This window comes from Pteronotus mesoamericanus, unplaced genomic scaffold, assembly GCF_021234165.1.
Source record: "Pteronotus mesoamericanus isolate MK-2021 breed Mesoamerican mustached bat unplaced genomic scaffold, CSHL_Meso_final contig_50, whole genome shotgun sequence".
In the NCBI taxonomy this organism is placed as follows: Eukaryota; Metazoa; Chordata; class Mammalia; order Chiroptera; family Mormoopidae; genus Pteronotus; species Pteronotus mesoamericanus.
Window position 1 is genome coordinate 246,825 of NW_026555186.1, and position 27,515 is coordinate 274,339.

The window sequence follows — 27,515 nt, forward strand, 5'->3', positions numbered from 1 at the left end:
ACCAAATTGTCTCTAAAGATTACACACAACTACAACCATTTTACAAGCAAGAGGAAGCAATTCTGCAGTCACTCTGAGTCTGAAAGATATTTCATATCTACGTGTTTTTTTTTTTAAATCTGAATTACCTTGATTGACTTTATTTTGTGCATTAAATTACATAAATAATAGATTTTCTCATTTGCCAATCTTAAATAAAATAAAGCATTAGAGTATGCATTAAACACTATAAGATATAATATAAACATCAACTCATTTAAGTTTTACAAGAGAAATTTTTTTTGTCAGTTAAAATTTAAGAACTGAAACAAATAAACTTAAGTTGATTGTCCATGGTTCTACAGCTGGAAAATAAATGAGAGGTTGGGGACCCAGGTTCTTTGGCTTAAAAATTTGTGTTTCTAACCATTACACCAAGAAAGAGATTGGTACCTCAAAGACTCTATCTTCCTCTGTATATCCCACATTTAGTTTATTTCATGATTTACCACTTGTCTGTGTGTGCATGTATGTGTGTGTGTGTGTGTGTGTGTGTGTGTGTGTGTGAGTTTATAACAGAAACAACTTTAGCTTGGGCTTTGAATGCTTACAACATCTATGTATTTTGGTACAAACAGAGAAATATCAAACTTTGGCTGGTTGGTGTTTTTACAATACGTTAGGACCAAACACAAGTGGTTCTTCTACCCAGATCAGCTATGTAAACAAGTTTGGGCCAAAAAATAAACAAGTTTGCATGAGGAAATGTATATCAAGGAAATGTCTACATGATATACATCGGGATTTAAGACACGTACATTCAGTGAGCTGTGAGACTACCTTAATCCCTGTCTGGTACAAGAGAGATTTGATTTAATAAGTGCTGATTTTCACTCTGTAAATAGAGTCAACCTCTCCTCTTCTGGGGATTCCAAGGTAATGTAGGCCCCAGGCTGATCTGCATATTTCAAAACTATCAAGCACATTTCACCTACAGCAATAGTCAGGTATTTCCCAAGGAAGATACTTGACATGAGAAAGCATGAGAAAGAAAAGAACGAACGGTATTAAAAATGTCACTTTTTTTCCCCTTTATGCAGGAAAAAAATCCCTATATTCAAACTGTCCTACAATTTATATGGGTTAAATATAGCTGTGATTTTTACTCTCAAATGTTCTAAAATACCTTCAAATGTTTGGATTTTTTTTTTTTGCCATGGTTTCAACACCTAGAATTTGTGAGAATTACAAAGAAATGATATTATTAAAGCATTCCTTGATTTATTAAATACTGACTGAAGCCCTACTACATGGCAGGAAATATGCTAGGAAATAATACTAAACTAATAATCTTAAGGTAAGAAATAAGATACAAGGTACATCCATAAATGGTTTGCATTTTAAAAGGTTATGCAGACATAATCTCAGTCTCTCTGTCTCTTTCTCTCTATCATTCACACATACACCTTTCATTTATTACATTTTAGTTTTTAGTTTCTTTCATATACATTGTCTCTCACTTTTTCTTGTTTTTTTGTATGTAAATATAGGTTGTGTGTATATTATGAAAAATTAAATATATATATACACATATCTGTAGGTACATGTATATAAACATATGTACACATATATAATTGGAGAATGATGCAATATCATATATGCTGTAATTCTGAGTTAAAACTCAAATCATGAAATGATAAACTTTTCAGATGTAGGAAGATTAGGAAAGAAGGTGACATTATTTTCTACTTAGGACAACAAGGGGCATTGACAGAGATGTTTTTGGTAGGGGAACAGGTGGCGCAAGGTGGCAGTCAAGGAGATGAGTATGATGTGGTGTGGCTAGACCTGGGCTTGAAGCAGTAACTCTGAGTGATGAGAATGGAAATATAGGCACTGTTAACATCAGGAAATGGATTCAACACAAAAATAAAATGCCACATATTATCTAAGGAACCATTTTTTTATCTGAACACAAATAGTGTATTACTTGGATTTCTCCCCTTGTCCCAAATGCCCAAGAGTTTGAATCCCATGTGAAACATTAGTGGATTTCTATATTTCACTTAAAAATGTTCTCTGAAAACTATTATAACATCAGAGTGACTATAGCTACTAACAGGTGTTTTCTTTAGCTGCACAACATGAAAGAAACTAGTTTTTTTTCCCAAAATAAAAGTTAAAAAGCAAGACAGTCGAGTATATTTGATATCCTTTTGATTTATGAAAAGATATAAACAAGTTCAGATTTTCTTCTCCTGGGATGACGGTAGAGCTCTACACAGTTCATTCCCATGAGTTATTTTTTTTCCTTTTTCTTTTTATTTAATCTTTATTGTATTTTTTCCATTACCATTTAGTTCTCTTATACCCCCACCCCCAGCAATTGCCACACTGTGGTCCAAGTCCATGAGTCCTTTTTCCTTTTTGCTGAATCCCTCCACCCCCTAACACCTCCCCGCTCCAACTAGCTGTCATCTGCCCTCCACCCGTGAGTCTGCCTATGTTTTGCTTGTTAGTTCAGTTTTAAGGAACAATTTTTTAAGAGAGCACAAGGCATATTAGTTCAATTTGACTAATTATTCTGGCAGCAACTAATTATTCTGATCAAGCAAAATGCTTGGACCAAAGAGCTGATGATAGTCTGAAGGAATGCTGAGGAGAGGAGAGATGCGAGAAATATTTAAGTGGGTGACACGCAAGGCTTCATAAGGTCGACAAAAGGTGTGAAGAAGACAGGAGAGCAAAAGATACTTTCTGGCTTTCTGCCACAGAAGCTTGTATGAGGACACAGGGATTTTAGTTTGATTTGAATATTTTGGATTGAGATGTGTGTAGAAAGATACTGGGGTTTAAATATCTAAAGATCATGAAATGAGGCGTACACATGGCATATACGTGAAAATAGACATGTGTGATATCAGGCCAAGCGTTTAGAGTGACATAACTAGGGAAATATACAATCTTGACAGTATAATGAAATATGCAGGGTGGGGCAAAGTAGGTATACAGTTGTTTATTTGAAAAATAATGTAATAATAATACAAGAATAATACAAGAATTTTCCATACTCATGACTGTCAACCTACTTTTGCATGGAAATTATACAAAAATCCACTTGAGACTCTCCAGTTATTCCAGTGGAAAACTCCCTTAGACTAGACTACTTGGCATTTTGCACAATGGGATTTAAAGTTCTTCTTTATCATGGCTTCCTCTGGAACAAACTTGGAAAGAAATAACCTGGGTAGATATAGATATATAGATATAAAACTCACTGTGCAAATATGTTTAGGCTAAATTAGACTGCTTTTATCGTCTTTACTATGCCTACTTAGAGACGCATTGCAAAGGGATTGAGTACCTGATACAATTTAAAATGTTTATGAATAACTCATTCAAGGTTATGTTAACCTCCCCCAAGTCTACATACGTTTTTACACACTGCAATTGTGTTTATCTATTGATGCCCATCAACTGGGAGACAATTTCAAAGAAATATACCAACACAGATTCCCTGGTCTCTGGTGATCAATGACAGCTTCTTTAAAAACTTTGGCCTGTTACTTTCCTCAGTGGCATGAACAGGAAACTAAGACATGGTGCAGCAGCTCGTTTTGCTCTAATTTAAATTAAACGCCCAAAGCTAAGTTGGTGATCATGTCTCCAGTGCCACAAATTGAGGTTTCTATCTTTTCTCTGGTGAGCGTCTTCAGCTGCAAAGCCTGCATCCTTTGTCAGTCTCTGGTGTGACTTTGAGCTCTCCTCTCCTTTCTCCTAAACGCCCATTTAGCATTGCATAATTTCCTTAACTATTCTGCAGTTTCCTCCAAGGAGCTCTATCTTGTTTTTAATTTCTTCCTGTTAAGCTCATTAAAAAACATCTTTTAAACATTATACAATGGAATGGTTTATAAACGTGCATAATTGTGCCATTTTTCTTAAAGCAAGTATTGTTTGAGATTATTATGTAGCATAGAGATTTTACAATAAGATTACATATAAAGCAAATTTTAAAAATTAAGCTAATGTTAAATTATTGCGTTGATTCATATATGTGTGTGTGTGTTTTTAAATCTCAACTCTGGAAAAGCAGATTTCTTATGCAAATGTGAATAGAAACAAGGGCAGGAACAAAGGAAAAAAGACAAATTATCTCTCTTTAAACCTCATTGTTTTATCAATAAAACAAAACAGCAGCTATTTGTAGCAAAGCTGCAAACCTGACTTTGCCCTTGTTGCCCTCTCTGTTGTTTTCCGGCATCACTTTTTTTTGTTCCTGAGAAACTCAGCCTGCCACATCTCTTACTATGCCTGTCATATTTTTCCTCCAAATCCTCTTACATTGAGCTGGCAATTTCTTCTAATTCTGGTACACAAATCTGCAGTGTTTTTAATATTCAAGTGCAAAGGTCCTATTGATAAAATTTTGGGTAGATCAAATGATCTGGAATATTTAGACTTTTTTCCTAAAAAGCCAAAAAGGCATCACAATTGTTTGAGACCTTTATTAATGAGAATTCCAATGTGCGAGGTTGTAACAGTTGCCAAGTGCATTTATATAAAGAGCCATATGTTTTGCTCAATCTCTAAAAAGCTGTTGCAATATTACTTTTTTAGATGTTTACTTCTAAATGTAACTTTTCACATGTTTTACAGAAATGGCAGTTACCTCTTTCATCCTCATATTTATGCTTCTGTACTTTCGTCAACAACCAAACTAAGAACACAGTCACTAGGAAGAAATATTTATCTCCCCTAAACATTAAAAGAGAAGCAGATGATTCAATCTGACACCTGGGAATAAATTTAATATAACTGTAAATTAGAATTGAGAGGAAAACGGAAAGCATACCACATAATTAAAGCTTCATCAACTGTAAGATAAAAAAAATAAGATGGGTGACAAGCACTACTTTTCCTTTGTCAGTGTGCGCATAGCAATCTGTCTGCTTTCTGCTTCCCCTCCTGCTGCTTGCTCAACATGGTGAACACCTTTTCCGGCTCTTAATTAATTTCAGTTTGCCTGAAAAACTAGGATAGTTGTGTTCAACAGACTAATCTTGGGAATAAATAAAGAAATATGAATGAATAGCTCTCTTATACATTTAAAATATAGAAATATACCTTTTTCTTTTACTTTGAAATAGAACAAAAATCTTACCTCCTAAATTGGTTTATGAGCATAATTCCAGAGAATGTGATTGAATTATTTATCTTGGGCACTGAATAAATATTTGTTGAGTGAATTAATCAGTAAAGTTGCCATATAAACAGAGCAATCATGAATGTGTGTATTGTATATGTGTGTACAACATATATCTATATAATATAGCTTTTTGAATTACTTAACAGAAGAAGTAAGTCTACACTGTTTTGATGAATGGATCAATCATGGCTTCTCTGAAAAATGTGGATACCTTGAAAACACTTATATTAATGTTTCAGGTAAAAATAGACATATGTGTGTGCACGTATGCACACATACAACTCAACTACTGTGTGTGCACGTCCCTTCCAAGAAATTACTGTGGAAGACAAATGATGCATAATTAAGGCTTATTAAATATGAACCAATGAGCATGATTACTTCCCTGGTTAAGTGTTCAAAGGAAAATTGAGCTGGATAAAACTTACCCTGATCAAAATGAAATAAACTTTGGAATAAAAGTAGTCTCTGTACCAACCAATGAATAAAATGAAATGATAAATAAGTTTGGATCTTTGTGCAGAGCTATAATAAGCAGACAGAATTTCAGAATCTAAGCATGTGCCTAAAAATATAAAGCAATCTCAAAAAAAATCCAACTAAAAATAAAAAGTGGGAGAATAATTCCCCAGAGACAGTACAGTGAAGTCTAAGTGACAGTAAAATTAAACAATAATATGTTTCTTTTGTTGTTTGCCCTGTCTCTCTCTCTCATTCTCTATCAGTTCTCATTTCTTTTTAATTTGGAGTCTGTACTCTAAATTACTTATTTTTAAAACATTGCATCTTTGTCTCTATCCATGATCCACAAATATTGTTTATAAGCTAAATAGTTGAACTGAATTATCTAGCTTGCGTTGCCAGAAATCAAGTCTGATTTAATGTATTTCATCAACTAAATTTTCTTATAAATGATAAAATTTTCAAAATTCTGGCAAAGAGAAACAATTAGATTGGTTTATTTGTACTTTTCTATGATCCCACTAATCTTTGATAGAGTACATAATTTCTTTCTCAAAAAATCCTAATCTCAATTTTTCTTTTCATTCTTCAGACTTAGAAACAACAGATCTCCAAGAAGACTTAGTAAAACCCTGTATTGCTGACCAGTGTTTGGGCATTAGAGTTTTGTTTCATGCTAGTGAAGTGGAATTCTAGGCCTTTTTGAGTGACAATAATTAAAACAAATTGTGCAGGTGACATACAAGTTCTAATAACAGTGTTCCTGCTTAAGTAATTTATTCCGTTACTGTATATGCTTTACTTAATGCTGGACAGTTTTAAATACTAATATTGTAAACCACAGCACTCTAAATTCCTTTTGAAAGACACAGATATTTTATTTCTAAAACAAAGATCAGTTAACACATTAACAGAAAACAACTTACTGTTATTTAAATTTTTATACCAAAGACACAATTAGATTTCTTAATTCTAAAACAGTTACCTTCTTAGCATTTTGATATATTTGCACATTAGGAAGCAATAGTTCTCTTTATTAAAAAATTCTGAATACATTCACTATTCAAAAGTATGATACTTTCTCCAGTAAAACAAGGAGTTAGTTGGAGACATTGTTGATTTCAGGTCTTGGGCAGAGAAAATACAAAGTGAATCCATAATATTTTGTGATGTCAGGAATGAAGGAAGTACTTAAAAATGATGAATGTACGTTGAAAAGGCACCTTAGCCACCCAAAATATCACCCAATGATTAAGCCTGTAAGAATTTGCACAAAGCATAAGTAACTATATTATTGGATCATAACACAAAATAAATGTCCTCGACTCCTGACATAAATATATAATAAACAAACAAACAAATAAATAAGAGGGAAGAGTAGCTTTTCTTGGAGAAGAATTCCCAATAATAAATATAGAAATAATGAAGAAAATTGCCATTAGAAAACCACAGTATTAATTGCTACAGGCAAGACCACTGAGTGATGCGGAAATTAATGGGCACATTTTTGAAGTGAGACAGAATATTTGCGTAACCCTAAAGTATGTTTCCCAACTAACATTAATTATAAAGGAATGTATTTACTTAATAAAGGAGAAAACTAGCAAAAACACCTTCTTTACCAAGTGATTAAGGTCAACATGATCAGTCATAAGGCATATTGGCACCCCTGATTTTAATACACTGAGAATAGATTTCTTCTGTGAAGCCCTTGGCAAAAATTGCATAATGTCAATCTCACCCTGAGAAAATATCAGATACACCCAAACAGAAAGATAATTTTTCATATTAACTGACCGGTATTGTCCAAAAGAGTCAAGTTGATGGAAGAGAAGGAAAGACTTTAGAACTCTCACAGATTAGAGGAGAATAAGGAGACTTGACAAGCAGATGCAAAGAGGGGTCTCTGGAAAGACTTTAATGGGAAAGCTAGCGAAGTTCCAACAAAGTCTGGAATTTGGTTAATAGTGAAATGATTAAAGTAGAGTTTCTCATTCACTGTACAACCAGCCATGAGGCTCATAATGCCAGGTGTTGGAGCCAGGGTGTACTGATCTTGTATGAGAGCTGGGAAACATTTCTCTCTTCTCCAAAAGACATTGTACATGAAGTTATAAATTACTTTAAATTAGTAGAATCATTTTCTCTGCATCGTCTGTTTTAATTTCTCTTCATTGCTTTTTCAGTTTTTTAAGTCTCCAAGTTTCCATCTTATTTGAACCATCAGTTACATAGAAGTTATTTTTAATTTTTTTCTAAGCTTTCAAAAATATGAGTATTTGGGGTTATCTTTTTTTGTATTGACCTCTATTTTAATTGGAGCATGTTCAAACATATAAGAGATTCTGACTTATTCAAACTTGTCTAAGAAATTAATACTATATAAAATTGGGTCTACTGCTTCATGCATGCTTGAAGAGAAACTTTATTCTCTAGATTGTGCCTGCAGGTTTTTTTTATACATATCCTTCACATTTGTATTACCTTTATTTATTTTGCTAAATAGTACATATATTTATAATGTTTCCATTCTGGTTGATTACTAACTGGAAAAGGAAAACAGTGTGGCTGTATTTCACACGTACTCTAGATTTGAGATTAAAGAATCATGGCACCGAAAATTTTAATAGAAACCAGATTTTACAGTGCCAAATGGAAAAATGAAGAATTTATCCTAATGACAAGTGCTTACAATAGAACAGGATACCTTTCATGTGTTATAGAAAGACTAATTCCATTACAGTATAATAAATCAATGTATTGAAGTTCTACTTCTGTGTGATTTAATTTTTAAAAGAAAGTTCTTGCAGTAAGAAAGCTAGATTTGACAATTCTGGGGTAGAAATATAGTGAAATAGATATATATCGAAAAGGAGAGTCAGAGGTTGCCAGGCAAAGAGTTGTATGGAAAATCTTTCATAGGGAGGAAAATGTATTAAGCTGAAGTAAGAAAAGAACATTGGAAAAACCTAAAGGAGACCAGTTATACGAAGAAAAATAAGGGAAAGAATGACAGGAAAGAGGAGACAACTTATGGTAGGCCAGCTTGTATATGCTTTTTGTTTGTTTTTGTCTCCAGCCATGACACATACCAGTCAATAGAGGCATATACTTCATGAGTGAGGAGTTAGGGCAAAGCACACAGATGCCTTGGAGAAGTCCTTCCAGTCTGGTAGCGGGCACTCTCGGCCCTAGGGAAGGCCTGCCCAGCCCTCTCACAGTCACCTTTATTGTAGCCCTGTGTATTTGCTAAGTTTATTGAGCAAGTAACTGTTGCTGTATTTTAAGCTCCATGGAGACCATAAAAATGTTTGGAAGCTCTGAGAAATTACTGATAAAAATGATTGTGTTCCAAAGGCTAATATTGCTGTCGTGTGTACAGAATCTGTGAGATTTCATTTGGCCAAGTGTAGAAGCTAGTAGAATAGTTAGGAAGATACTCATTTATTCAGTATATAAATAAGTATATAGTGATTACTCAAAGAAATGCAGTGGGAATTTAATGATGGCAAAAAAAGTACCTGTTCTATAGCACATTCTCATGGTACCTACAAATAAATAAGTAAGTAATATAATGCATAGTAGTGGCAAGTTATATCAAGAGTGATGTGATGTTATTCTAAATAATGTCATTTTCATTAAGATGTTTGGAGGAAGCATTCAAGGAGGTCACAGTTAAGCAGTCCTCTGAAAGAGCATCAGGCTATCCAGAGACAGGCATTTCCAGGAGACCCAGCAAAAGGAAAGAGAGCCAACAAGGCAATAGCTAAGGAAAGAATTGAGGGTTTCAATACTCTTACCAAATGCAGAGAGGAAAATTACAGACAAAAGAATAAAAAAATACAGGCTGACTAACTGCAGTGTGGTGGAAACTGAGTCTCCATGGCGTCTCCTAAGAAATGATTTTCTTTCATGACTAAGCAGGTGTAGGTGTGAGGTGCTTGTATTAGTGTGTTAGGACCGCCATGTTATAATAAGGTACCATGGACTGGAAGCTTAAACAACAATATCTTAGTTTCTAACACTTCTGGAAGCTAGAAATCCAAAATCAAGGTATCAGTAGGATTGATTTTTTCTGAGGTCTCTCCTTGGTTTGTAGATGTACTCTCCTGATGTCTTCCCATGGTCTTCTCTTTGTGACAGTTTACATCCAAATCTCCCCTTCCTATGAGGGCCCACCCCTAAATGTTCTCATTTAACTTTAACTGCCTCTTTAAATGTCCTGTGTTCTAATGCAGTCACATTCTGAGGCACTGAATGTAAGTTAGGGGTTCCACATGTTACTTTGAGAGGCACAGCCATCAAATACTCAGGCCATAATGTTTCCATTTTTCAGATTTGTGTAATTGTATTATGGTTATATGAGGGTAATGGGAGAATAATTTTACATGAGGGAACTGACATGCAAAAAATATAGAGAGATGTAAGACATTAAGTTTTGACAAGAAAACTTAGAAAAGTCCAGTTTAGTGTAAATCTTTAATGGAATTGACCGAAGGAAAAATCTTTAGAAAAGATATACTCAGACAGCATGATTACTTAAGAGTTCTGGACTTTATTATGTATATTAAGGAGAATGACTTAAGGTTTATGAGCAAGAAGTTGCGATAATCAGAAGGGTGCTTCAGGTCTATTAATCTGTCAGTGACATATAGTTTATGATCAAGTGCTAAAACATAAATCTCATTAGCAGTAGAGATTGTTCATGCTGGAAACACATCTATGTGCACCAGGGGTTTGGATGAATTCTAGTTTTGCTCTGGAATGAAGGGGGGTTTTGTCACAATTTAGAGTTTTTATATTGACACTGTGAAGGGCATCTTTGTATTTCTCCCACAGACTATCCTTTGTTTCTCCTGTCACAAATAGAAACACATCCCTCCTGATTATGGTTGATGTCTTGGAATTTTGTAATGTTCTTCCTGGCAGCAGAAATAAGCTGAGAAGTATATAAGTACAACAAAGGAAAAACAATTAAATATAAATACGTATTGCTTATTCTATAATTTGTTATGACTGCATAAATACACAGTACATATCTGCACTCAAAGCTGATCTCTAGTTATTTGCATAAATGCAAAAAAGACAACATATTCATTTTTAAAACCAGAATTCCTAATACGATTAGAGGTTGGTACTCACTGTTCATACAATGCATGAACAAACACCCCAAAGTTCCACTTTTTCTGCCCCTAAGCTTAATTTAATATTATTTTTATTATGTGTATTCAACTTATTAACTAGTCAACAATTAGTCAACACCTAATGCAGAGTTTAAGACTTATAATGTCCTCTCCTAATACATTTACCTTTGAATATTGAGCAACTGCTCTCTCCCCCTCTCTCATTGTCTTTATTCTTTGCAGACACCATCCATCTTCGAGTACTGGAGTCCTCCCCAGTTGGCACAGCCATTGGGAGTGTGAAAGCCACGGATGCTGACACTGGAAAGAATGCCGAAGTCGAGTACCGAATTATTGATGGGGATGGGACTGACATGTTTGACATCATAACTGAGAAAGACACACAGGAAGGCATCATAACTGTGAAAAAGGTGCACAGCATCAGCATAAATAAGCAACTGACTGTTAGACAGTAGAGATTTGAATATGTACTCTCTGCTCATAAATTATCCACAATCGTGTTCAAATGTAACTTATATCGTGTGTAGTCTGAGAAACATAAAGCCTAAGATCTTGGACATTTTGACCCAATGTTTTGTTGATTGAAGCTTGAAACCTGGGATTTCACAAAATGTACAAGGCAAGTTAATATTCAGGGTAGGGCAAAAGTAGGTTTACAGTTGTTCATAAGGAAAATAATAGTTAATAAATAATAATATAAGAATAACCTCTGCATTTCACATACTCACGACTGTAAAATATTTTTGCCTCACCCTGCAAGTGTGATTATACGTCTGAGCCACATTAATAAAAGCCTTTCATAATAAAACTGTTTTCTTAAAGAAAACAGTTAATAGCTAATCATGGCAATATGTCATCACAGTCGGAGGCACAAAAAGTAGCATACCATGTATCCAGATGTATGAAGGAATAATTAGAGCTGCTAATAAAAAGAGGCAGCATGGATTGGAAGATAATTTAATTGTTCACATTGTCCCTTCTGCTACATAAATTCAACTTTTCTGCTAACACATGTTTATTGATATGGTTTAAAGGTAACTAATTTTTTTATTATATAGTCAGCACCATCATTATAAGAAAAAAATGAGGCATAGTAAAATTTAGGTCCTCATGAAATATCCTGAACACTCTGTGTGTATAAAGTAGCCACCTAAGCACTGGCTAATCACAAAATTGCCCTGAGATTCTATTGCACAGCCCAGCGTATACAACCAGTTTTAAATGGAGAGCGACCAGCAAAGGGGAAAGCAGCTTCCCTGTTCTTTTTCATAACTGGAAATAATAGTCATACAAGTTAAATATCATAGAGCTGATGAACGTTTAATTTCATAAAATATCAAGAGCCCATTAAACTGAATAGCAATATCACAATGTAAAAAGATAACTGAGTTTTTTCTTAGCAAAATATTTAGCAGTAGCCAACACTTCTGCACGCACACACATATGCATGGTTCATCAACCCGTTTTTTTGTAATGAGTCATCACCTTAGGTTTTAATCCTTTCTAATTTTTCCAAGATTTAAAATCTCACTTTCCTGTGTTCTAAAGTATCATACATTGAGTATATTAAATAAATAAATTGAATCCTATTGGCATGTAACTATTACATTATTATTTTTATTTATTTACAGTTAATGGACACCTTAGAACTAAATCGGGCTTTAACAATCATACTATAACTTGGAAAGAACATATAATCCAGTTTCCGTCACTTGAATTTCATGTTTTATTCTAATTATTTTTTTTTAATACAGCCACTTGACTATGAGAGCCGAAGACTTTACACCCTGAAGGTAGAGGCAGAAAATACCCACGTGGATCCACGTTTTTATTACCTAGGACCATTTAAAGATACGACGATTGTGAAAATCTCTATAGAAGATGTGGATGAACCTCCTGTTTTTAGCAGGTCCTCCTATCTGTTTGAGGTTCATGAAGACATTGAAGTTGGCACAATTATTGGAACTGTAATGGCAAGGGACCCAGATTCTACTTCTAGCCCCATTAGGTAATTATGCCTATATTTAAGATGAAAAGAAGAATAATTGAAGTATATATAGATGTCATGAAATTCCCCTTAAGTATTTAATGCAATGAAAGATAAGAGGGTCTCTCAATAAGTTGTATGTAAAGTCGTCTCTGTTTGGGGCAGGACACACATAAGTTTCATAGTTTGCTTTAGTTCTATTCATGGCTTTAAGCATGAAACTTGCTCTGTATCATCTGCCTGCCTCTTTAAGGCATTTGTCGTTCTGATCACTAGTATAAATAAAGGACATTATTTTACTATTTCATCTATACATTTAAAATGTAATTAAATCATTTTATTTGTGCTTTCAGGTTCTGAAATAATACATGGGATTGAGAGGAGTATTAACAGCTAAAAAGAATGTAATAATAATAATGTTTCAGGGCAGTTACATTATGGTATTAGAAATTCCCCCCATACTCCTGCCATCAAAGAAGTGTTTTTTTCCCTGCTGTTGTTTTGGCTTAATCAGAACATATTAGACTATTCCAAAAAGATAAGAGTAAGTGACAGCCTGAAAACATATGAGATGTGATAAACCCTCCAAAATATGAAAGACTCAAAAAGTTTTCACTATTACTTGTATCATTTTAAAGAAATACAGATATCTATATATATATCATCAAATGACTGCTCACTTCAAATTGTCGGTCTGTCATGTATTTTGGATTTCACTTGTTTCATTAATTCTCAGCAGGCTGACTTGGTTTACCCCTTGTTCCATGTGAACCAGGCCAGTAGGAGTTCAAATGGTTGGACCATTTCCAAGTGCACTCTTCTCTGCCAACTAGGGAACCTCTAATTTTATATGCCATGTGATTCTAGCTCACCTTAAACCTTCTGTGGGTTCTGCAATATCTTCAGTGAAGTCATATTTTATATACATTAAAATTACTATTTGGTACATATAATTTTACCAAAATATTTTCTTCTGGTCACATACAGAATCGGAGGTTACATATTGGCAGAACAAACGTGTGTACACGGGGATCACGTAAGCTCCCATCTGCCGGCATCATGTTTCCATAAAGGTCCCTCCTCCAATCCATTTATCTTCATTGAAATTGCTGCATTCTTTGGATTTTCTTCCCTTTGAGACTTTTAAATAACCAATATACACATTTAATTTCCCCATTAAATACTTACCCAGCATTTTCTTGGCATATGTTCCAATGGGCTTTAACAGGCTGTGTTGTGTTTTTGATTTTAACATGAACTTTTAAGAAAATGAAATATAATATTTTAATTAAAAAGTTTATTTTAAATCTAATAGCATTGTTAGCTAGCGATGTGATGATAGTTCTCCACACAATGAAATACATTTTCATTCTCTCATAATTTTATGATGACTTTATGTCAAAAATATGGCTGTAGCTTTTTCAAACAAAAAAAAATACAGTATTTAGCCCTGGCCAGTGTGGTTTACTTGGTCAGAGTGTTGTCCTGTAAACCAAAACGTCACTGGTTCATTTCCAGGTTGAGGCACATGCTACACTGTAGGTTTGATCCCAATTGGAGTGCAGACAAAAAGCAACTGATCAATGTTTCTCTCTCACATCATTGTTTCTCTCCCTCTCTCTCTCCCTCCTTTCCCCTCTCTCTCAAGTCTGTAGGCATGCCCTTGGGTAAGGAATAAATATATATAAATTTATATAATATATAATGTTAACCAGGATGCAAGTCTAAGGATCAGCAGAAAAGAATCCATTTGTCTATACCATGCACAATAGAATTAATAACTTCACTGGTTATTACTGTAGTGTCTATACCATGAAGTTTGATATATATTTGATCTTATGCTACCGTGATTTAGAAAATGCAAATGAACATTTCAGAATGTTACTCTTGATAGGATATGGAAGTTAAAACATATTTTTTAAAGAAAGTATCTTTATTAATGCAATGTAATTATGGGATGATACCATTTGGCATGTTGTAAAGTGTCATATATTATAAATCTTGATGCAGTACTCCAAGAGATTTACTTAAAATGTGTTTTGGAAATGGTTTTAAAAAGGAGGATGCAAGTTAACACACAATTTATCAATACATAATTTAAAAATAGACTTTATCAAGTTTGAATAAGAACCAGAGTCTTTATATCTTCCAGATAATCTCCCATAATCCTCTCGATTTTGTCATTATTCCTTTAAACTAAACTACAAGAAATAATTGAGTCAAAACATGAATAAATTGATTTGGTAAACACAATTATGCTTTATATTTATTTACATATTGAAACTTCATGTAATATCTCTATAGAAATAACCCTATCATTTGACAAAATGTCAAGTAATTCAGTGATTCTCTCTTTCATTAACTAATATTTGTGGATCACCACACCTTATATTGACATGTTTCTCAAGGAATTCTCTCTTTTAAGGAAGATGATTCAGTATGAGAAATAGTATTAATTGATTGCCTATTAGACTCCATATAGGATGCTTGGCATTTTCGTGTTTCATTTCATGTTTGTGATGTGAGATGAAATAAATCCCTATTGCAGTGTAGTAAATGACAGGGATGAGTGGTAAAAGGTACTTTATGATAGAAGGGGCAAAGAGATGATGCTTCAGGTGATAACAGAACACTCCAAGGAGGAAAATTTATATTGAGTCTTTCAGAAGTAAAACATTTTATTAAGTTGTCATTGAGTTTGTGACTTATTCCACATATAGAGATACAATTTTTTGCTTTATTTGTGAATGATAAGATATGTAGTTTGAATACAAAACTGAATTCATATTATGTTAATAAAAAGAACCAGAGTTATTAAGAAGATTTATAGGTTACTGGTATAATTCTATTTAGAACTGATTTAAATAAATTTAAATTGATTTCTGTAAATATACAATTTTGAAACACTACAAGAGATTTTTATGGCACCTTTTGCATTATTCACAAACCCAATTTAAAAATACTATTTAATATACTTTTTGTTAAAATAAATGATAGCTGTTGCTTAGGAAAAGATATACTATAACTCAATGTTTCCCCTGGCCTTGTCAACTTTGTTTAACTTTGTTTTCTAATATGAAAATTACATATAACTTGAAGCTTATGCTTGCTAACTCAAGAAGTAGGAAACATTTGTAAGCCACTATGTCTGCGAAGTGGGAGCAACGAATGAAAAATATAGCTATTTTAAGCCTTGGCTGACAAACCCACAAATAACAGTATTTATCTAAAGTATATCAACCCGATTGACAAACCTGGTGTTTGGCTCTAGAATGATATATCCAACACAATGCCTTCAATCAATTTGCATGATGCATCCAACACAATGCCTTTAATCAATATGCAGAATAACTTTTTTTATACATATACTAAGAATTTATTTTCTTAGATTAAATTCTTATTTATACATTCTGTATAAAACTATACAAATGTATAAAAACTCCTATCCTAAACTTTTTTATTTTTAAAACATCTCTGGTTAAAATACGTACCTTTTACAACGACACATTCAGTTAAGAAACTGAAGCTACATAGCTCTCATACCATGAAGCCAGTAAACACCATCATAAATTGCTGACATACTACTCTGAGGAAACTAATGTTGTCTCCAACTTTCTGACTAAGAAAAAGATGTTGCTTCTGGGAATGATCTGTTGCATTAGATCTTATAGTTCCTCAAGAGAATTCTCAGTTACAAGGTTGCCAGTTGATAATGTAACCACATGTAATAACAACTGTCTCGTTGAAAAAAAAAATACGTCAAAATCAATTGAATATAGAAATAGTTAATGATAATAACAAAATTTAGAAGACTAGAATTTGAATGCAAAACAAATTGCCAACTCAAGCCTTGGGAAGAAGTGTGTGTGTGTGAGATAAGTTGATAAAATTATCTGCATTCTAGATTATTACAATGTATACCTGAAACTATTATATATCCATAGATATGTATCTTTGCATTTTATCATTTTATTCTACATATCATCAATAACACTGCCATGTATTTTTCTTGGGTCTCTCTGTTCAGGTTTTCCTTGGATCGCCATACTGACCTTGACAGAATCTTTAATATACATTCTGGAAATGGATCCCTTTATATATCAAAGCCACTTGACCGTGAACTGTCTCAATGGCACAATCTTACTGTCATAGCTGCTGAAATCAGTAAGATGAATTTTTTGTGTATAGCATTTAACATATTTTCATTTTATATTAAAATAATTTCTTTTTATTGCACACAAGATTTATGTTTTAATCTAAGTGTTTAAAAAACTTTCAATGTCTATAATTTTCAACAGTTTTTATATACACTGAGTGATAAGTATAGGTCTAGGTGAATCTACATTTTATATTAACTAATTAAAAATCTATAATTGGGAATTAAAGATTGGCTCTGCTGAGAAAATAACATGTGTTATATTTCTTTCATGGACACTAAGAATTAGAACCTGTGCTAGATGCTGGATATATATCATTTAATTTTAATAGCAAACATGCAGGTATATACTGTTACTTTTATTTTACAAGTAAGGAAATAAAAGTAATTATAATAATATCTAATGAACACTCTGCGCTAGGTATTAGTCTAATAATTTAAATTTAGTTTTCTCTTAGTTATATTTTTATTGACCTTACTGGACAGAGAAGGAAATAAGGTTCCAAAGGTTTTAGTAACTTGCCCAAAATCACAATATCAGAAGTAATAAAACTGTAATTTGAAACCAGTCATTTTGTTTCCAGATCAAATACTTAATTCTCTACCTAATTTACAAAATTTCATCCAAACAGTAGTGAGCAAAACAAAGATTCAAAACGACATCTGCCTCTAATAGCAAAAGTTCTTGCCTGTACACAGGACTGGCTACATATTTGGGGAGCCCATTGAGTAAATTGAAGTATCTGGCTTCTTATTAAAAATGATTAAGAAATTTAACATGCAACAGCAGAGCATTAAAACAATAGCATGAGGCCCTGTACAATTAATTGTGCATTACCCTGTCAACATACGCAAACCTGTTCACAGTTTCTGATACCTGTATTATTACGCACATGGAGTAGAGCAACTCTTTAACTGCTTAAAAAAAATGCATTGATTAGGGACTGAACCATTGTGGAAAACTAAGCCTATAGATTCCAGACCCGAATACCAACCTGAATCCACAAACATGTATCAAGGTCAAGGTATGTGAAGTATCCATTCCAGGATTTGGGTGGCAGAACCTTGGGGCTGAAAACGGAGAGTCTCAAAGGTTGGGAACTAAGCTAAACAGACCATCAGCAATGAATTCAAAACTTCAAGATAAAGTAAAAGATTCAGCTTCCTCCTTAAATCTGACTTAGAAATATGGATTAATGTGATGGTCCAAATGATCCAGTGTTTCCATAGTGAGATATAAATGGCTGTACCTTTTAAAGCTAACAGAAGATTTTTTGAGTTTTCCTTTTAAAAAGAGCTTTGATTTCTCTATCTGTCTCCATATCACCATGGGTAAAAGAAGTGCCTGACAGGATCCAATGTGGTCATTCCAGAACCATGATTGTTTGTGCTCTCTTTGGTTCAAGATCCTTATTTAATCCAGTGAGCTAGAAACTGCATTTTCCATTTCAGATACTTTGAGAAATTTAACTTCTAAAGCTAGTTGAAGTAATTATGATTCTGTGAAAAGCTAAGCCAATTATGTTCTTTTTAAAAACTAAACCTATTTCTTACCCTGAAATGAATCAGTCTGTGGGGTACTGATGGGAACGTCTACCTGCCAAACCACAAGCAGTCAGGGGCCCATTATGGTGTTCTGGGTGTTCCAGGGAATGAGGGTAAGAGGCAAAGAGCATACAGGAAATTGTTTTTACTAGATTTTAAACACTGGGTTGATGGTTACCGTGTCTATACCAAGCCCTAAGCTGGACAGATTGACATGTTTCCAGGCCCTGCCTCTAACAGTTTAATTCTACATTCCACAGCAGTATGTCACATCATGTGGCAAGTACCACTGCAGGTGATTATTTAGTGCAGAAGACCCTGAACAAATACTCTGTTCCTTCTCTAAAAAAAACATTTTAAATGCCATGTGAAGAATAAAAAAAATCTAACATTAATAGGTCACAATCATGGATTGTCAGACACATCATTGTGGATACCCATGAGTCCCTCCCCCACACCTGAAAATTTAACAATAAACATTGCCATGCATTTTGAGGACAGCTGAGCAAAGTTCACACGTAAAGACTGACTCTGTATCTATGTCTAGTTCCTTAGTAGTGGAAATTCTTAACATAAGGAGAGAAAAAGGTACGTCTTCCTAAAGCCTAAGATTCCTAGAAAATGGTTTAATGTCCTCTTCTGGGAGGTAGGGAAAAGCCTGTGGAGACAGAGGCACAGATTCATCTTTGGACATAATTTTAGGATTCTTTATTGTTGATACATTGTTGCTACGAAGGACTTTGCCTTGATAACTCTGAGCAAGACTCAGGTAGGTGGTAAATACATGCCAGCTACTATTCAGTGTGATGATTTCTTGAAATGCTTTATAGTTTTATTTATACATTGGCTGCAGTACCTGCTCGTAAAAAGATCAGTGCAGGCATTGGTTTTTGAATAGGTGACTCCGGACTTGATGCCTTATAAAGTACATTTATCCCTGTGGACTTAGCTTTTCATTTGAAGAGACTTGACTTATGTGTAAGGAGGCTCGAGAATCTCTATATACTATTGTTAGAGGAAGGACTGACATTGCAGCTTTTTAGATATGAGACTTTTCTCTCTCTCTCCACTCTGTGACATATTTAGAAAGTGAATTGCTACCCACAAAAGAGTTATTTTGTGTCAAGAATTTCTATGAAAGAAAATATGTTGCTTATATCCACTAACTATGTAATTAGTTAAGAGCATGTTCTAGAAAATATGGAAGAATCATACCTTCCCCGTCTTCTCCAAGTAACTTTAGACAGCCGAGGGGTCATGGGTAGTTGGACACTGTGCATCTGCATGGGGACAAACAGCCTGGAAGTAGGAGAGGCCGGAGAATTGTGAAGAGCATTTTCCCCTCTCTCCGCTTCTTCCTGTATGTGCCCTGCTTCAGATCCTCGTGCATTGCAGGAGAGCTAGTTAACAGGTTTTTATTGTGTGGATGCTTTCTGTGGAGAAAGAACATAAACTCTTAAATAATGTAAGGAAATGAAGAAGATATGACCATGATAATAAAGATGATAATAATTAAAGGCAACGCATATTGTATACTTACCAAAAAATTGATACTTTGATCAGAAGCTTTCCTGCATTAACTCATCTAATTTTTCAGATAACTGTGAGAAATTTTATTTTGATTCCTATTGAGTAACTCGAAGCATTAGAGAGATGGAGTAAATTGACCAAAGTCATATAGTAAATGAGTGGTGGGCCTGGACGTCAAAGCAGCTCTATGTTTGACTCGCCGGTCTGCACTGTTTAATCACCTGACACATTAGGAAGTGAACAATATGCAGAGATAGATGAGCAAGTAGGAAATCAGAACCTGAGAACTGAATACATGTGGGTTAAGAAGACTGAGGAAAGACTGGAGTGTTAAAGTGGACAGGCATTTGAAAGTTTCCTTTGAAAAGAGGAAGGGAAGGTAAATACACTTCCAAGTGGATTTAGAATTCTGCCTGCTTGCCTTCATACTACTTCAGCCTTGTAAATGCTCCTGCTGAGTAACTGGTTCGTACATGGTATTTTTTAAAAGTACTGATCTCTTTATTTTAGTAACATAATTACACGCAGAGAAAAGAGAAGAATTACATTCTTTTGAATTGTGACACACTCCCTATTTGCATGTGGCAAGATTTTTACCCTTGTATCTAAAAATTACTTGAATAACATTAGAATGTTAGATAAATTTAACAAGGGTAAATGCTATTACTCCTAACCTGTATTGGTAGAGACCATTAAATAAGATTGCTTCTGTTCCTCAGCTCACATGCTCTTTGTATGTTTGTTTTGCTTTAACTAATTGTCTCCTTTTCCCTTTTCTATTGATCTTTAGCCTGAATTCACCAAAATTCACACAGAAGTTGAACTCTATCCAGAGACCGAGATTTTGATATCATGAAGGCTGATAAATATAACCTGAGTTTAAAATGTCTCAGATATCTGTATAAATGCCTAGAAAAATCCATAGTGGAGATAATGTAATTATGATTCATATTAAGGTGTTACCCAAGGCTAAGCTACATAGATATTTCTATTTTAAAATTCCATTTATCAATGGAAACAAGTTTTAAATGAATCTTTTTATGTGAAAAGTTTGATGCTCTTGTATTTAGCATTTATAGCAAAAATCATAATTGTTATACTATAGGTTACTAGAAAGCTAATTTTGTTGCACAGAATTTTGCCTGGAATGTTGAAATATTACTAGTAACAATTATATGAATGAAAATATTCCATTGTAAATTTCTATCCACTTTGTAAAATTAGTAGCTGCATATTAAAATTTCCACAAGGAGAGTTAAGAGTAGTATTGGAATTCATTTCAGTGATAAAAGTAGTCAGAGGGTAGGTCGTAAAAGAGCAACGACCACTTGGGAGCTAATGAACTCAGGAGTGTTACTAATTTATTAAAAACTGCTTCTTTGTCTAATAAAATCAGGAAAGATTAAGTAATGTAATGATGTATAACAAAGCTTTATTAAATATTTGTTTTTGTGTTATATATATTTGAACAGTAAGGGCACAAATATAATATGAACTCATTTACACTGGATAGCGCTTTTAAAAATATTTTCTAAAATAATAATAGTACTCTTGAGCCCAATGACTGAATTCATGATGACTTAATTAGGCTCTTAGTAATTGTCTTTATTGCATTTGCTCATTATGTTAGTAGACTTGCCATGCTGCTTATTTGTGTGTGAGCACTTAATAGCCACAGATGCTTATATAAAGTAAATCTTGGACAAACTGTGTCTCCCTAAACTTTTCCTTTCCCTTTTCTAGACAATCCCAAAGAGATGACCCGTGTGGCTGTTTTTGTGAGAATTTTGGATGTTAATGACAATGCCCCACAATTTGCTGTGTTCTATGACACTTTTGTATGTGAAAATGCCAGACCAGGACAGGTGAGTACTGAAAGGATTTAAAAGAATAGGAAGATTTTAACAGCATGGTTAAATATTTTCTTTTCCTAATCTTGAGAAGAGTGAGAAAATAAAGATAAAAAACACTTACATAAAGCCCCAGTAATATAATTAAAAGCAAACTAACAAACACATGCTGGTGTTTTTTAAGGCTGAAGATGTTATAAATAATGGTATAAAAAATTTCATATGTCTTTTGTGAATGTCTAATGTATATAAGACTTCATTGTTGCCACAAAAATTAAGGTGTGAGAATAATTTTTAAAATTTCCAAAACAAAAACAAATAAACACTTAAACAAAAGGAAAACCCTCAGGTGTGCCATTAGATTAAGATAGATAACTGATAGATAGGAAATAAAAGTTAGGAAAAACAGACAAATACATGGGATCAACAAAAACAATCCATCAATATTTCAATGCATACAAACATGGTTCAGAAGTGGGGCTACAAAATTTGCTCCTTATGTTTATGCTTGCATTTTATTATTATAGCAACACATAAAATGCTTAATGACTTAGTTTTTGTCCTTTAAAACATTCTTCCTCTATCAGCTTTGTTTATAACTCTTTAAGTCTTTTCCTCAGTGGACTCATTTTGTTGTTTGAAAACCTCCAGCGTATATATGAAATGCTCTTAATTAGTTTGAGTGCTATCTTCACAGAAGGAAGCTGCATGTTATAAATAATAATTGGGAATCAAAGATTTACTAAAGAGAGAGGAGCCATCATAAAACTGTATGGCGTTTTGATATCATTCAATGCTCTTTGTAAACATCAATGTCATTGTTATATTTTTTATGTAAATTACATTGTGGAATAACTTCAGATCTTCTACAGACTGTAACAGGATTTCAATAGCCTGTCTATTGTTTGAAATGGTAAAATTGTTGCAATAAGATTCTTTTTTTATTTGAAAATATTATAGAAATGTTTAATGTGGAATATTTAAGTGTCTTAGCTACTTACGACCTACTTTTTAATAAAACAGTGTGTGCCCTGAAAATACCATTCCAAATAGTCCTCTGCTTGCCAGGCTCAGCATGATATAAGTTGAAGCTTTTTCTCAAAAAGATAAAATACCCACTTGGCAACAGCTGCATATTTTGCTTCTTCTATGGTTATTTTATTTGATTTTTCAAGACATATCTTTTCAGAGCATTTGATTTTGAAATGTATTCAAAATATACAAAATAAACGATTGTGTTTATTTTCCTTATTCCTTTTTTTAAAAAAATTCCTTTTAAAACTTTATCTGGCTCTGTAAGTTTATATTTTTGGAGTTTTAAGCACCATTTGTCATACTGAAGAAAAAACATCAAATAAAAGACAATTTTAATAAAAGGTAGCCTATTCTGACAAATGTGATAAGAAAAACATGATTAATAAATTTTGTCTAATTAGCTGCATGTACAATAGTCTCTCGTGGCAGTTATTTTTAATAAGAGCAGTTTGTTAAATGTCATTTTAGTCTCACAGGTTGAAAAATGATTGCTTAAACTAAACTTACATACCCAGCGATGGAATTCCAGATCATGACATCCTAGCAGGAAAAATCAAAGTGGTTCTTTGGTAAAGTCCTTCTACCTGATACTTCCTTGAAATTCATTCATTAACTCTGTCCTTCCTCCTCCAAGGGAGTGAGAGCTTTGTTAGGACTTCTGGGTGAGCTTTAGTTATTTATGGAGCATTTCAATCCACCCAATACTCGTCTGCATTAAGTGTTCTTTAAGAGCAGCATTTAGAACAACAACCTGGAAAATAATTCCATTCATCTGGTGTGTGGACCAAATGAGAAGACAGAAGTAGTTAATTGCCACCCACGACTCCTTTCTTGCCTGAGGGCGGAAGACTTTCCCTCTGGGAAAAGATACAACTCACCATTTATGTAGTATTAATCTTCCTTTCCTGTTTCTGAACTAGGCCACTTGACTCTCCATTTTTTTTTTTGCTTTCGGAGGGAGGGTAGGGGAGCTTAGAAAAGGTCAGAAGAGAAGGTCTGCTGTTTTTATTTTCTCCCATTTTCCCTGACACTGCCCCACTCTTCCAGTCAATAAAATATATTTTAACAATATTTAATCTCTATGGGAAATTCTATTTCCTTCCCGCAGGAGATTTCCCAGGCAGTCTTCCCAGGAAAGAATGGGCTGCTTCCATGTAGCCATTCATAGTATCAAAACTCTGGGCCCTTTTCAAACCCAGAATATCCTGTATGTATTTTTCTTAAAACAGTGTTTAATTTCTTCCCTAACAAGTGAAAAGTGTCTCTTTACCAGAATAAAGGGAATTTTTCAGCAACAGAAACTATTAGTCTTCCTATACCAAAACTTAGCAACCAGTTTTCTAACTTTTAGTATCTTAAAACCCATTCATCATCCTATGCGCCATTATACAATAGCATGACCACTAAAACACCCTTCAAGTTGATTTAAAGTTATTCTAGAATAGCCCAGCAAACATATAAACAAATTATACAACTGCTAGTGAGATAAAATATAAGTGACTTATCTGTGTCTATTTTTCATATGCCTAAAATGAATCTTGGACATCAGTAGTTACTTTTTTCCCTAATTGTGGCAAACTTTTTTTTTAATGGATCAAAATGAATTTGTCTTCAGTAGAAATAAAATAGTAAGTGCTTTTATAGAGAGACAGGGAAACAGCATTATATCCCTCTTGTTGTCAACTTCTGATTTATTTTGCAATGCTTTATGGTAATATACCAACACAAAATATTGTGATTTTTTTAATGTATGACTGAAAATGGAAAAGGAACACTAGATTGAAAAGTAAATGCTGGATATGGAGCAGGTGGACACTAGAAACCAACTTGTGTCTCAAAGAAAAAATTATGAAAAAGAAGTAAATGCTTTCATCTGCAATAAAGAAGTCTTGGGATCATAAAAATATGTTATAATTTGATAAAGATTTCTGACATGTGATTCTATTGCATTTGTATTATTAATATGAACTTCACTTATTTCCTCCATAAAATTTATTGAAAATGTATCAGTGAATCACTGATTTTGAAATCTACAATGCTACCATCTTTTATTAAAATATATTTTAGTCTAAAAGTTTTATGTAAGTCTTTATAATTTCTTATAGATATATGTAAATAAGTGGCCATTTTTTCTCTTATATATATTATTTTGGTCCATAATAATGAACTATAATTGTAATTTGTAATCATAGTTGCAAGTGTATATTTATTATGAGATGTAGTTTTTATTTTAAAAGATCATTACCTTTACTGTCACATTTTTATCATTTATGTGTCTATATGTGAGTGTTAATATAGTAATGTTAACAAATTTCCATTAGTCTACTATATTTCTTGATGTTATTTCATTTATCCATTTTTTTCTCCTCTACTTATTCTTATAAACCATATTTAAAAATAAAAGTATTTAGATTGCTCAACAAACAGGTCAGCCAAGAAACTTTTTAGTATTTACATCTATACCTTTTAAAGATTATTAGTTAACAATATTTTAACATTTTTCTCTTTAATTCCTTCATATGTGTACCATCTTTCAGTTTTTTTACTGAACAAATAAGACATTAGCCATAAATTTTCTTCTATTTAAATTTAAATTCCTACCAACATTCACAAAGTAGTTATATTTGAAATTATATGTTAAAATTATTCAAAATTTACAGTTTTTTTCTGCTTGTTTCTAGACAATAAACATTTGTCTTTGGTATGATTATATCTCTTGTATCATTTAGAAATAAATGGTTAGGGTTCTAATTAAATAGGGATTTCCTCAAGTTTACCACATTTTAATTTTTTAAGAGGCTTTAAGAGAAAAATAACAATATAGTATAGTTAAAATAATTTCTTCATTTTTCATAATTATTTTACATCATGTTTTAAACTTGAAATCTCTCAGTCAACGAAACATCAGAAGTAAATATTCCCATTAATGATCCATACATTGTTAAACTGAGTGAATGCAGTAAAAAGTATTTATTTTTTTAGTTACACATAAATTTGTCCACTTATATAGGTATCAGTACATATATTTAACCACTTCGGAAGCTCTTTTGCAAAATTAAAATATGTAAAAAAAGTATACAGAATGTTGTAAGTTATAGACAAAAGGGATATAGGCCAAAAGGACATAGTTATGTTACATATATATATATATATATATATATATATATATATATATAAATCACATAACATGTTGAAAGCAATTATCTGATTGTAGTATAAGGTGTTAAATTTTCTGCTTTGTTAGTAGGTAGCTTCTTATATTCTGTTATCCTAATAATATCAAAGAGTTGACTCTGATAAATAACCTTTCCTTATAGGATGAATATGTTCAATTAAAAATACACAATTTTACTGACAGTGCAAATAAAGTGAGATCTTACTGTTAAAGAACATAATATAATGTTTGTCTTTCCTTCAAAAGTTATGTATAATGTTTTCTGTAGAATCTCTACATTTTTTAATAGTTTTTGCTTTACTTTTAATGATAAAACCAGAATAAAAATAATTTTGTAAAATTTTCCTACATTAGATAAAGTCTCCCAGATCATTATTTAAATATATGTGAAATAACTTACGCAGTTCAAATCCTATATCTAAATGAATAACATTTTCAAGGATATATTACCATTTGATATTTTAAAGGAATGACTAATATTTAAGAAAAATTGAGAGAAAGAAGAAAAATAGAGACAGAGTAACACAGACAGGGAGAGTGAGAAAGAAAAAGATAGGGACTTCGTTAAAATCAAAGTAATAATAAAAAGGGTGGAATAATTTTAATAAAGATAAATGCATGAGGAAGAAAGTCAATTGCCTTTCAAAATTTTTAGACAAAATTAGATGTCAAAAAATTACATATTACAAAGCAGATTATATCCATGGAAGTTTGATAAACATGATTTTTCTCTTTCCTGCAGCTAATACAGACTATAAGTGCAGTAGACAAAGATGACCCTTTAGGTGGACAGAAATTTTTCTTCAGTTTAGCTGCTGTCAATCCAAACTTCACAGTACAGGACAATGAAGGTAAATTATAGAATATGTTCATTATGATTTAAGGTGACATACAAGACATTTCCCCCAAAGTAACAATTACCATATACATGATGTATTAATTTACTGATCTACCTTACATGCTTTTGTTTCTGTCAGATATTTAATGAAATACTATGGCAATTTCTTGGTTGATAGTGTTTACTTTCTTAAATTTTAAAATAATACAATATATGAAGAAGTCTTTATATGGCACCTAATTAAAAGATTGAATCTTGAAAACATTAGAAAAGCTGGAAATAATCGATTCCCTCAACAAAAAACGTAGGACACAAGAAGAGGAGTGAGAAGAAGGAAGGCAACCTATGAGCTTGTGATGGGATTAAGCACTAAAGACCGCAGGAGCCGGGTGGAGGTAGAAGAGGGTATGGGGGAGAGAGATGGTAATGGAAAAGTACAATGAAAAATAAACTATTTTTTAAAAACTATAGTTGCAAGGGCAAAATACACTATTCTCCTGCATAATGCATACATTTTATGTCTCTGTAATCAAAAACACCAAAATTAAATATTTTTTGTATTTGCCAAAAAAGGTCAAACATATTTTAGAAGAAAAAGATATGTA

The 27,515-nt window shown here is 33.0% G+C and overlaps 1 protein-coding gene across 2 annotated transcripts in view; it reads left to right on the top strand.

The window, feature by feature from the left end:
- LOC129074391 (cadherin-10) overlaps positions 1 to 27,515 on the top strand; it is a 74,634-nt gene that overhangs the window by 42,094 nt on the left and 5,025 nt on the right. For both annotated transcript variants that reach the window (XM_054578196.1, XM_054578197.1), the window contains exons 5-9: positions 11,017 to 11,204; positions 12,549 to 12,802; positions 16,809 to 16,945; positions 21,756 to 21,877; positions 26,815 to 26,923. In XM_054578196.1, the coding sequence (XP_054434171.1) occupies positions 11,017 to 11,204; positions 12,549 to 12,802; positions 16,809 to 16,945; positions 21,756 to 21,877; positions 26,815 to 26,923 (810 nt within the window). The remainder of the gene's footprint in view (positions 1 to 11,016; positions 11,205 to 12,548; positions 12,803 to 16,808; positions 16,946 to 21,755; positions 21,878 to 26,814; positions 26,924 to 27,515) is intronic.